Raw genomic sequence first — 14,127 nt, forward strand, 5'->3', positions numbered from 1 at the left:
GGGGGACATTGGGGGGACATTGGGGACATTGGGGGACATTGGGGGACATTGGGGGGACATTGGGGACATTGGGGGGACATTGGGGACATTGGGGGACATTGGGGGGACATTGGGGGGACATTGGGGACATTGGGGGACATTGGGGGACATTGGGGGACATTGGGGACATTGGGGACATTGGGGGACATTGGGGGGACATTGGGGGGACATTGGGGACATTGGGGGGACATTGGGGACATTGGGGGACATTGGGGGGACATTGGGGGGACATTGGGGACATTGGGGGACATTGGGGGACATTGGGGGACATTGGGGACATTGGGGACATTGGGGGCATTGGGGGACATTGGGGGGACATTGGGGGGACATTGGGGGCATTGGGGGACATTGGGGGACATTGGGGGGACATTGGGGGGACATTGGGGGACATTGGGGGGACATTGGGGGCATTGGGGGGACATTGGGGGACATTGGGGGGACATTGGGGGCATTGGGGGGACATTGGGGGACATTGGGGGGACATTGGGGGGACATTGGGGGCATTGGGGGGACATTGGGGACATTGGGGGGACATTGGGGGACATTGGGGACATTGGGGGACATTGGGGGGACATTGGGGGACATTGGGGACATTGGGGACATTGGGGGACATTGGGGGGACATTGGGGGACATTGGGGACATTGGGGACATTGGGGACATTGGGGGACATTGGGGGACATTGGGGGGACATTGGGGACATTGGGGGACATTGGGGGGACATTGGGGGACATTGGGGACATTGGGGACATTGGGGACATTGGGGGACATTGGGGGACATTGGGGGGACATTGGGGACATTGGGGGACATTGGGGGACATTGGGGGACATTGGGGACATTGGGGGACATTGGGGGGACATTGGGGACATTGGGGACATTGGGGACATTGGGGGACATTGGGGACATTGGGGACATTGGGGGACATTGGGGGGACATTGGGGACATTGGGGGACATTGGGGGACATTGGGGGACATTGGGGACATTGGGGGACATTGGGGGGACATTGGGGACATTGGGGACATTGGGGGACATTGGGGGACATTGGGGACATTGGGGACATTGGGGGACATTGGGGGGACATTGGGGACATTGGGGGACATTGGGGGACATTGGGGGACATTGGGGACATTGGGGACATTGGGGGCATTGGGGGGACATTGGGGACATTGGGGGGACATTGGGGGGACATTGGGGGCATTGGGGGGACATTGGGGGACATTGGGGGGACATTGGGGGGACATTGGGGACATTGGGGGACATTGGGGGACATTGGGGGACATTGGGGACATTGGGGACATTGGGGGGACATTGGGGGGACATTGGGGGCATTGGGGGACATTGGGGGGACATTGGGGGACATTGGGGACATTGGGGACATTGGGGGACATTGGGGGGACATTGGGGGACATTGGGGGGACATTGGGGACATTGGGGGGACATTGGGGGACATTGGGGGGACATTGGGGGACATTGGGGACATTGGGGACATTGGGGGGACATTGGGGACATTGGGGGGACATTGGGGGACATTGGGGACATTGGGGGACATTGGGGGACATTGGGGGGACATTGGGGACATTGGGGGGACATTGGGGGACATTGGGGGACATTGGGGACATTGGGGGGACATTGGGGGACATTGGGGGACATTGGGGACATTGGGGGGACATTGGGGGACATTGGGGACATTGGGGGACATTGGGGGGACATTGGGGACATTGGGGGACATTGGGGGGACATTGGGGGACATTGGGGGACATTGGGGGGACATTGGGGGACATTGGGGGACATTGGGGACATTGGGGGGACATTGGGGGACATTGGGGACATTGGGGGACATTGGGGGACATTGGGGGGACATTGGGGACATTGGGGACATTGGGGGGACATTGGGGGACATTGGGGACATTGGGGACATTGGGGGACATTGGGGGACATTGGGGGGACATTGGGGACATTGGGGACATTGGGGGGACATTGGGGACATTGGGGACATTGGGGGGACATTGGGGGGACATTGGGGGGACATTGGGGACATTGGGGACATTGGGGGACATTGGGGGGACATTGGGGGACATTGGGGGGACATTGGGGGGACATTGGGGACATTGGGGGGACATTGGGGGGACATTGGGGGGACATTGGGGGACATTGGGGGGACATTGGGGGACATTGGGGACATTGGGGACATTGGGGGGACATTGGGGGGACATTGGGGGACATTGGGGACATTGGGGACATTGGGGACATTGGGGGACATTGGGGGGACATTGGGGACATTGGGGGACATTGGGGACATTGGGGACATTGGGGGACATTGGGGACATTGGGGACATTGGGGGACATTGGGGGGACATTGGGGACATTGGGGGGACATTGGGGGACATTGGGGACATTGGGGGACATTGGGGGACATTGGGGGGACATTGGGGACATTGGGGGACATTGGGGACATTGGGGACATTGGGGACATTGGGGGACATTGGGGGACATTGGGGACATTGGGGGACATTGGGGACATTGGGGACATTGGGGGACATTGGGGGGACATTGGGGACATTGGGGGACATTGGGGACATTGGGGACATTGGGGGACATTGGGGACATTGGGGACATTGGGGGACATTGGGGGGACATTGGGGACATTGGGGGACATTGGGGGACATTGGGGGGACATTGGGGGACATTGGGGACATTGGGGGGGACATTGGGGGACATTGGGGACATTGGGGGACATTGGGGGGACATTGGGGGACATTGGGGACATTGGGGGGGACATTGGGGACATTGGGGGGACATTGGGGGGACATTGGGGACATTGGGGGACATTGGGGGGACATTGGGGACATTGGGGACATTGGGGGACATTGGGGGGACATTGGGGACATTGGGGGGACATTGGGGGGACATTGGGGGACATTGGGGACATTGGGGACATTGGGGGACATTGGGGACATTGGGGGACATTGGGGGGACATTGGGGGACATTGGGGACATTGGGGACATTGGGGACATTGGGGGGACATTGGGGGGACATTGGGGGACATTGGGGACATTGGGGGGACATTGGGGGGACATTGGGGGGACATTGGGGGGACATTGGGGGGACATTGGGGGACATTGGGGGACATTGGGGGACATTGGGGGGACATTGGGGACATTGGGGACATTGGGGGACATTGGGGACATTGGGGGACATTGGGGGACATTGGGGGGACATTGGGGACATTGGGGACATTGGGGGACATTGAGGGACATTGGGGGACATTGGGGGACATTGGGGGGACATTGGGGGGACATTGGGGACATTGGGGACATTGGGGGGACATTGGGGACATTGGGGGACATTGGGGACATTGGGGGGACATTGGGGACATTGGGGACATTGGGGACATTGGGGGACATTGGGGGGACATTGGGGACATTGGGGGACATTGGGGACATTGGGGGGACATTGGGGACATTGGGGGACATTGGGGACATTGGGGGGACATTGGGGGGACATTGGGGACATTGGGGGACATTGGGGGACATTGGGGGACATTGGGGACATTGGGGGGACATTGGGGGGACATTGGGGGACATTGGGGGGACATTGGGGACATTGGGGACATTGGGGGGACATTGGGGGACATTGGGGACATTGGGGGGACATTGGGGGGACATTGGGGGACATTGGGGGGACATTGGGGACATTGGGGGGACATTGGGGGGACATTGGGGGGACATTGGGGACATTGGGGGGACATTGGGGGGACATTGGGGGGACATTGGGGACATTGGGGGGACATTGGGGACATTGGGGGACATTGGGGACATTGGGGGGACATTGGGGACATTGGGGGACATTGGGGGACATTGGGGACATTGGGGGGACATTGGGGACATTGGGGGACATTGGGGGACATTGGGGACATTGGGGGGACATTGGGGACATTGGGGGACATTGGGGGACATTGGGGGACATTGGGGGGACATTGGGGGGACATTGGGGACATTGGGGACATTGGGGGACATTGGGGGACATTGGGGACATTGGGGGACATTGGGGGACATTGGGGGACATTGGGGGGACATTGGGGGACATTGGGGACATTGGGGACATTGGGGGGACATTGGGGACATTGGGGACATTGGGGGACATTGGGGACATTGGGGACATTGGGGGACATTGGGGACATTGGGGACATTGGGGACATTGGGGGACATTGGGGGACATTGGGGGGACATTGGGGACATTGGGGGACATTGGGGGACATTGGGGGGACATTGGGGGGACATTGGGGGGACATTGGGGGACATTGGGGGGACATTGGGGACATTGGGGACATTGGGGACATTGGGGACATTGAGGGGGACATTGGGGGGACATTGGGGGACATTGGGGACATTGGGGACATTGGGGACATTGGGGGGACATTGGGGGGACATTGGGGGACATTGGGGACATTGGGGGGACATTGGGGACATTGGGGACATTGGGGGACATTGGGGACATTGGGGGGACATTGGGGGGACATTGGGGGACATTGGGGGACATTGGGGGGACATTGGGGACATTGGGGACATTGGGGGACATTGGGGACATTGGGGGGACATTGGGGACATTGGGGGCATTGGGGACATTGGGGGGACATTGGGGACATTGGGGGACATTGGGGGACATTGGGGGGACATTGGGGACATTGGGGGACATTGGGGACATTGGGGGGACATTGGGGACATTTGGGGACATTGGGGGGACATTGGGGACATTGGGGGCATTGGGGACATTGGGGGGACATTGGGGGGACATTGGGGACATTGGGGGCATTGGGGGGACATTGGGGGGACATTGGGGACATTGGGGGGACATTGAGGGACATTGGGGACATTGGGGACATTGGGGGACATTGGGGACATTGGGGGGACATTGGGGGACATTGGGGACATTGGGGGGACATTGGGGGACATTGGGGACATTGGGGACATTGGGGACATTGGGGGGACATTGGGGACATTGGGGACATTGGGGGGACATTGGGGGACATTGGGGACATTGGGGGGACATTGGGGGACATTGGGGACATTGGGGGGACATTGGGGGACATTGGGGACATTGGGGACATTGGGGGACATTGGGGACATTGGGGACATTGGGGACATTGGGGGGACATTGGGGGACATTGGGGACATTGGGGGGACATTGGGGGACATTGGGGACATTGGGGACATTGGGGACATTGGGGGGACATTGGGGGGACATTGGGGACATTGGGGGCATTGGGGGACATTGGGGACATTGGGGACATTGGGGACATTGGGGGGACATTGGGGGACATTGGGGACATTGGGGACATTGGGGGACATTGGGGGGACATTGGGGGACATTGGGGGACATTGGGGACATTGGGGGACACTGGGGACATTGGGGGGACATTGGGGACATTGGGGGCATTGGGGACATTGGGGGGACATTGGGGGGACATTGGGGACATTGGGGGCATTGGGGGGACATTGGGGGGACATTGGGGACATTGGGGGGACATTGAGGGACATTGGGGACATTGGGGACATTGGGGGACATTGGGGACATTGGGGGGACATTGGGGGACATTGGGGACATTGGGGGGACATTGGGGGACATTGGGGACATTGGGGACATTGGGGACATTGGGGACATTGGGGGGACATTGGGGGGACATTGGGGACATTGGGGGCATTGGGGGACATTGGGGACATTGGGGACATTGGGGACATTGGGGGGACATTGGGGGACATTGGGGACATTGGGGACATTGGGGGACATTGGGGGGACATTGGGGGACATTGGGGGGACATTGGGGGACATTGGGGACATTGGGGACATTGGGGACATTGGGGGACATTGGGGGGACATTGGGGGACATTGGGGACATTGGGGACATTGGGGGGACATTGGGGACATTGGGGGACATTGGGGGACATTGGGGACATTGGGGGGACATTGGGGACATTGGGGGACATTGGGGGGACATTGGGGACATTGGGGGACATTGGGGGGACATTGGGGGACATTGGGGACATTGGGGACATTGGGGGACATTGGGGGGACATTGGGGACATTGGGGACATTGGGGGACATTGGGGGGACATTGGGGACATTGGGGACATTGGGGGACATTGGGGACATTGGGGACATTGGGGGGACATTGGGGGACATTGGGGACATTGGGGGCATTGGGGACATTGGGGGACATTGGGGACATTGGGGGACATTGGGGGGACATTGGGGGACATTGGGGACATTGGGGGCATTGGGGGACATTGGGGGACATTGGGGACATTGGGGGATATTGAGGGGACATTGGGGACATTGGGGGGACATTGGGGGGACATTGGGGGACATTGGGGGGACATTGGGGGACATTGGGGGGACATTGGGGACATTGGGGACATTGGGGACATTGGGGGGACATTGGGGGGACATTGGGGGGACATTGGGGGACATTGGGGACATTGGGGACATTGGGGGGACATTGGGGGGACATTGGGGGGACATTGGGGACATTGGGGACATTGGGGGACATTGGGGACATTGGGGACATTGGGGGGACATTGGGGACATTGGGGGGACATTGGGGGGACATTGGGGGGACATTGGGGACATGGGGGACATTGGGGGACATTGGGGACATTGGGGGACATTGGGGGGACATTGGGGGACATTGGGGACATTGGGGGACATTGGGGGGGTTGGGGTTTTGGGGATCCCAGAGACGATTTTGGGGTGAATTTGGGATGAATTTGGGGTGATTTTGGGGGTTTTTGGGGTCCCACTCAGGGCGTTGTGCAGGGACAGCCTCAGCTGGGATTAGGAGGTTTTTGGGGTGATTTTGGGGTGATTTGGGGTTTTCTTGGGGGGATTTTGGGGCGGCTTTTAGGGATTTTTTGGGTGATTTTGGGGTGAATTTTTGGGTGATTTTGGGGTGTTTTTTAGATGATTTTGGGGTGATTTTGGGTGATTTTGGGGTCCCACTCACGGCGTTGTGCAGGAAGAGCCCCAGCCGGGCCCGGGGGTACCTCAGGCCCCGCAGGCGCCGCAGGAATTGGGGCAGGAACGGGGTGGGCTCGGACACGAAGACCCCGATGAGCACCCAGGGCAGGGACTCGGCCTGGGGGGAGGGGGGAGGACTCAGGGCTCAGGGGGACCCCAAAAACCCCCCCAAAACCCCCCCAAAACCCCCCAAAACCCCTCAGAGAGAGCTGGGAACCCCCCAACCCCCCCCAAAAACTCCTCATGGAAAGCTGGGAACCCCCAAACCCCCCCAAAACCCCCCCAAAAAACCCCTCACAGACAGCTGGGAACCCCCAAAATCCCCCCAAAACCCCCCCAAAAACCCCTCACAGAGAGATGGGAACCCCCAAACCCCCCCAAAAACCCCTTGTGGAGAGCTGGGAACCCCCAAAATCCCCCCCAAACCCCCCCAAAATCCCTCACAGAGAGCGGGGAACCCCCAAAATCCCCCCAAACCCCCCCAAAAACCCCTCACAGAGAGCCGGGAACCCCCAAAATCCCCCCAAAAACCCCTCACGGAGAGCTGGGAACCCCCAAAATCTGCCCCCCCCCTAAAAACCTTCTGAGCCCCCCCCCAAAAAACCCCACAGAGCCTTGGAACCCCCTCAGAAACCCCCTCAGGACTCCCAAAACCTCCCCAACCCCCCCAACCCACCCAGGACCCCCCAAATTCCTCCAAAAGACCCCCAGGACCTCCCCAAAATCCTCCCAGGACCCCCCAAAACCTCCCCAAATCCCCCCAGGACCCCCCAAAATTCCCCCAAAACCTCCCCAAATCCTCCCAGGACCCCCCAAAACCTCCCCAAATTCCCCAAGAACCCCCCCCCGGACCTCCCAAATTCCCCCAAAACCTCCCCAAATCCCCCCAGGACCCCCCAAAATTCCCCCAGACCCCCCCCCAAACCTCCCCAGGACCCCAAAACCCACCCAAGCTCCCCCCCCAGGACCCCTCAAATTCCTCCAAAACCTCCCCAGGACTGCCCAGAACCCCCCAAAGCCCTCCAGGACCCCCCAAAATTCCCCCAGACCCCCCCAAAAGTCACCCAAAACCTCCCCAGGACCCCCCAAAACCTCCCCAGGACCCCCAAACCCACCCAAGCTCCTCCCCCAGGACCCCCCAAATCCAACCAAAACCCCCCCAGGACCCCCCAAAACCCCCCCGGGCCCCTCCCCCCCCCCGTACCGGGGTCCCCCTGAGGGGTCTCAGGTCCCTGTCGCAGTCGCCGCAGCCCCCCGGGCTCCAGCCCCCGGGCACGTAATTGCCCAGCGAGTTCAGGGCCACCTGCGGGGCCAGCGGGGCCACTGGGGACACCCCGAGATCGGGGACACCCCCAGGGACCCCAAAACCCCCCAAAAAACCCCCCAAAATGAGCCCCAAACCCCCCAAATCCACCCCAAAACCTCACAGAGAACCCCCCCAACTGACCCCAAAACCCCCCAAATCCACCCCAAACTGAGCCCCAAACCCCCCAAATCCACCCCAAAACCTCACAGAGAACCCCCCCAAAACTGAGCCCAAAACCCCCCAAATCCACCCCAAAACCCCCCAAATCCACCCCCAAACTGACCCCAAAACCCCCAAAACTGAGCCCCAAACCCCCCAAATCCACCCCAAAACCTCACAGAGAACCCCCCAAATCCACCCCAAAACCCCCCAAATCCACCCCAAACTGACCCCAAAACCCCCCAAACTGAGCCCAAAATCCCCCAAATCCACCCAGAAACCCCCTAAATCCACCCCCAAACTGACCCCAAAACCCCCCCAAACTGACCCCAAAACCCCCCAAAACTGAGCCCAAAACCCCCCAAATCCACCCCCAAAACCCCCAAATCCACCCCAAACTGACCCCAAAAACCCCCCAAAACTGAGCCCAAAATCCCCCAAATCCACCCCAAACTGACCCCAAAAACCCCCCAAAACTGAGCCCAAAATCCCCCAAATCCACCCCAAACTGACCCCAAAACCCCCCAAAATGAGCCCAAAACCCCCCAAATCCACCCCAAAACCCCCCAAATCCACCCCCAAACTGACCCCAAAACCCCCCAAAATGAGCCCAAAAACCCCCAAATCCACCCCAAAACCCCCCAAATCCACCCCAAACTGACTCCAAAACCCCCCAAATCCACCCCAAAACCCTCCAAATCCACCCCCAAACTGACCCCAAAACCCCCCAAACTGACCCCAAAACCCCCCAAATCCACCCCAAAACCTCACAGAGAACCCCCCAAACTGACCCCAAAACCCCCCAAATCCACCCCGAAACTGACCCCAAAAACCCCCCAAAACTGAGCCCAAAACCCCCCAAATCCACCCCCAAACTGAGCCCAAAATCCCCCAAATCCACCCCAAAATGAGCCCCAAACCCCCCAAATCCACCCCAAAACCCCACAGAGAACCCCCCAAACTGACCCCAAAATCCCCCAAATCCACCCCAAAATGAGCCCAAAACCCCCCAAATCCACCCCCAAACTGACCCCAAAAACCCCCCAAAACTGAGCCCAAAATCCTCAAATCCACCCCAAAACTCCCCCCAGGGACCCCCCCCGGTATTGGGGGAAGGTTTTGGGGTGAATTTGGGGATTTTTGGGGTGGATTTTGGGGGATTTTGGGGTGGATTTTGGGGCGGATTTGGGGATTTTTGGGGTGGATGTGGGGTGGATTTTGGGGTGGATTTTGGGGATTTTGGTACCTTTATGGGGCCGTTCCCGTGGATCACCCCAGGGAGGTTTTGGGGTGGATTTTGGGGTGGATTTAGGGGATTTTTGGGGTGGATTTTGGGGTGGATTTGGGGATTTTTGGGGTGGATTTTGGGGTGGATTTGGGGAATTTTCGGGGTGGATTTTGGGGATATTTGGTCCCTTTGTGGGGTCGTTCCCATGGATCACCCCAGGAAGGTTTCAGGGTGGATTTTGGGGTGGATTTTGGGGATATTTGGTCCCTTTGTGGGGCCGTTCCCATGGATCACCCCAGGGGGGTTTCGGGGTGGATTTTGGGGTGGATTTGGGGGATTTTGGTACCTTTGTGGGGCCGTTCCCGTGGATCACCACCGGCAGGGCCCCGCTGACCTCGTTCCTCACTCGGTTGCCCCCCGGCTCGAAGCGGATCATGACCTCGTCTGGGGGGAAAAAGGGGGTCAAGGACCCCCAAAACCCCCCCCAAAACACCCCAAAAACCCCCAAAACACCCCCAAAAACACCCCAAAACCCCAAAAACACCCCCAAAAACACCGCAGAAACCCCAAAAACACCCCCAAACCCCCCCCAAAACACTCCAGAAACACCCCAATAACACCATAAAAACCCCCAAAACACCCCCAAAAACACCCCCAAAAACACCCACAAAAAACCTCCAAAAAACCCCCAAAATACCCCCAAAAACACCCCAAAACACCCCCAAAACCACCCCAAAACCCCAAAAACACCCCCAAAAACACCCCCAAAACACCCCAAAGACACCCCAAAACCCAAAAAACACCCCCAAAAACACCCCCAAAAACACCGCAAAAACCCCAAAAACACCCCCAGAACCCCAAAAACACCCCCAAAAACCCCCAAAACCCCAAAAACACCCCAAAAAACCCAGAATCACCCCAAAATCATCCCAAAAACACCCCCAAAACACCCCAAAAACCCCAAAACCACCCCCAAAAACCCCAAAACCACCCCCAGGAACCCCCAAATTCTCCCCGGACCCCCCCAAATCCTCCTGGGAACCCCAAAATCCCCCCGGGGATCCCCCCAATTTTCCCCCACGACCCCAAAAAATCCCCCCTCAGGGACCCCCCCAAAATCCCTCGTGGGACCCCCCAAAATCCTCCCAGACGCCCAAAACCCCCCTGGGAACCCCAAATCCACCCAAATTCCCCCCAAAACTCCCCAGGAACCCCCAAAATTCCCCCTGCGACCCCCCAAAATCCCCCAGGACCCCCAAAATCTCCCTGGATCCCCCCCAAAATCCCTCATGGGACCCCCAAAATCCCCCCAGGACCCCCCAAAATCCCCCCAGGACTCCCAAAATCCCCCAAAATCCCCCCAAAATCCCTCATGGGACCCCCAAAATTCCCCCACAATCCCCCAGGACCCCCAAAAAATCTGCCCAAAATCCCCCCAGGACCCCCAAAATCCCCCTGGATCCCCCCCAAATCCCTCATGGGACCCCCAAAAATCCCCCCAGGACCCCCCAAAATCCCTCATGGGACCCCCAAAATCCCCCCAGGACCCCCAAAATCCCCCTGGATCCCCCCAAAATCCCTCGTGGGACCCCCAGACTCCCCCCAGGACCCCCCAAAATCCCCCAGGACCCCCCCAAAAATCACGTGGGACCCCCCAAATCTCCCTGGATCCCCCCAAAATCCCTCATGGGACCCCCAAAATCCCCCCAGGACCCCCCAAAATCCCCCCAGGACTCCCAAACTCCCCCAAAATCCCCCCAAAATCCCTCGTGGGACCCCCAGACTCCCCCCAGGACCCCCAAAATCCCCCTGGATCCCCCCAAAATCCCTCATGGGACCCCCAAAATTCCCCCACAATCCCCCAGGACCCCCAAAAAATCTGCCCAAAATCCCCCCAGGACCCCCCCAAATCCCCCCAGGACCCCCAAAATCCCCCCAGGACCCCCCAAAATCCCCCAGGACCCCCCCAAATCCCTCATGGGACCCCCAAAATCCCCCTGGATCCCCCCAAAATCCCTCATGGGACCCCCAGACTCCCCCCAGGACCCCCAAAAAATCTGCCCAGGACCCCCCAAAATCCCCCAGGACCCCCAAAATCTCCCTGGATCCCCCCAAAATCCCTCATGGGACCCCCAAAATTCCCCCACAATCCCCCAGGACCCCCAAAAAATCTGCCCAAAATCCCCCCAGGACCCCCCCAAATCCCTCATGGGACCCCCAAAATCTCCCTGGATCCCCCCCAAAATCCCTCGTGGGACCCCCAAACTCCCCCCAGGACCCCCCAAAATCCCCCAGGACCCCCCCAAAAATCACGTGGGACCCCCCAAAATTTCCCCAGGACCCCCAAAATCCCTCGTGGGACCCCCCAAACTCCCCCCAGGACCCCCCAAAATCCCTCGTGGGACCCCCAGACTCCCCCCAGGACCCCCCAAAATCCCCCAGGACCCCCCCAAAAATCACGTGGGACCCCCCAAAATTTCCCCAGGACCCCCAAAATCCCTCGTGGGACCCCCCAAATCTCCCTGGATCCCCCCCAAATCCCTCATGGGACCCCCAAAATCCCCCCAGGACCCCCCCAAACTCCCCCCAGGACCCCCAAAATCCCCCCTGGATCCCCCCAAAATCCCTCGTGGGACCCCCAAACTCCCCCCAGGACCCCCCAAAATCCCCCCAGGACCCCCCAAAATCCGCCCAGGACCCCCCAAAATCCCCCCAGGACCCCCCAGGACCCCCCAAAATCCCCCCAGGACCCCCCAAAATCCCCCCAGGACCCCCCAGGACCCCCCAAACTCCCCCCAGGACCCCCCAAAATCCACCCAGGACCCCCCAAAATCCCCCCAGGACCCCCCAGGACCCCCCAAACTCCCCCCAGGACCCCCCAAAATCCCCCCAGGACCCCCCAAACTCCCCCCAGGACCCCCCAAAATCCGCCCAGGACCCCCCAAAATCCCCCCAGGACCCCCCAAAATCCGCGCAGTCCCACCGAGGGCCCCGTTGAGGTTCTGGAAGATTCCGGAGTGGTGATCCAGGGCCAGGCCCAGCCGCTCCTGGGGGCACGGGGGGGGTCAGGGGCACCCCAAAAATCGGGGGGGGGGGGTCAGGGAGGGGTCGGGGAGGGGTTTGGGGGGATTTTGGGGGGGTCTGAGGGAGGAAAAAGGGATTTTGGGGGGGTCCCTAAAATTTGAGGGGTCCCTGGGGGGGGGTCTGGGGTGATTTTGGGGAGGAAAAAGGGATTTTGGGGGGGTCCCTAAAATTGGGGGGGGTCTGGAGGGGTCCTTGGGGGGGTCTGAGGGGATTTTGGGGAGGAAAAAGAGATTTTTGGGGTCTTTAGGGGGGTTAAAGGGGAAAAAAGGGATTTTGGGGGGGGGTCCTAAAATTTGGGGGGTCCCTGGGGGGGGGGTCTGAGGGGATTTGGGGGAGTTTGGGGGGGCCTTGGATGAATTTGGGGGGGTCAGAGGAGCTTTGGAGGGGATTTTTGGGGTATTTTGGGGAGATTTGGGGGGTTTGGGGGATGTTTTGGGGAGGTTTTGGGGAGATTTTGGGGGAGTTTGGAATATTTTGGGGGATTTACATGAAATTTGGGGAGGTTTGGGGGTATTTGGAGAGGTTTTGGGGTATTTTCAGGGGTTTTGGGGGATTTGAGAGAGATTTTGGGGGATTTTGAAGGGTTTGGGGGAGGTTTTGGGGTGATTTTGGGGGATTTTGGGTGGGATTTGGGGGCTTTGGGGGCTCAGTTTTTTGGGATATTTTTGGGGTGATTTGGGGGGATTTTGGGTGGGATTTGGGGGCTCAGTTTTTTGGGATATTTTTGGGGTGATTTGGGGGGATTTTGGGTGGGATTTGGAGGAGTTTGGGGATTGTGGAAAGTCCGGGTTTTTTCGGGTATTTTTGGGCTGATTTTGGGGGATTTGGGGCAGGATCTGGGGGCTTTGGAGGCTCAGGTTTTTTGGGATATTTTTGGGATTTTTTTGGGATATTTTTGGGGGGATTTTGGGGTTTTTTTTTGGGGATTTTGGGCGGGACTTGGGGGCATTGGGGGCTCAAGTTTTTTGGGGATATTTTGGGGTAATTTTGGGGGATTTTGGGTGGGATTTGGAGGAGTTTGGGGGCTGTGGAAAGTCCGGGTTTTTTGGGATATTTTTGGGATATTTTGGGGGGGATTTGGGGGCTTTGGGGGCTCAGGATTTTTACGATATTTTTGGGCTATTTTGGGGGGATTTAGGGGGATTTTGGGTGGCATTTGGGGGCTTTGGGGGCTCAGATTTTTTGGGGTATTTTCAGGGTGATTTTGGGGTGATTTGGGGGGATTTTGGGGTAATTTTGGGTGCGATTTGGGGGCTTTGGGGGCTGTGGAAGGTCAGGGTTTTTTGGGATATTTTT

At 58.9% G+C, this 14,127-nt stretch overlaps 1 protein-coding gene across 1 annotated transcript in view; it reads right to left on the reverse strand.

Moving 5' to 3' along the window:
- The window catches only part of LOC309584519 (multifunctional procollagen lysine hydroxylase and glycosyltransferase LH3-like), a gene marked incomplete at both ends in the record, with an annotated part of 48,820 nt that overhangs the window by 22,229 nt on the left and 12,464 nt on the right, over nt 1-14,127 (reverse strand). The window contains 4 exons of the mRNA XM_082300563.1: nt 7,041-7,172; nt 8,259-8,357; nt 10,094-10,191; nt 12,731-12,794. Of these exons, the coding sequence (XP_082156689.1) occupies nt 7,041-7,172; nt 8,259-8,357; nt 10,094-10,191; nt 12,731-12,794 (393 nt within the window). The remainder of the gene's footprint in view (nt 1-7,040; nt 7,173-8,258; nt 8,358-10,093; nt 10,192-12,730; nt 12,795-14,127) is intronic.

Source organism: Coloeus monedula (assembly GCF_965178545.1).
Source record: "Coloeus monedula genome assembly, chromosome: 40".
Lineage (NCBI taxonomy): Eukaryota > Metazoa > Chordata > Aves > Passeriformes > Corvidae > Coloeus > Coloeus monedula.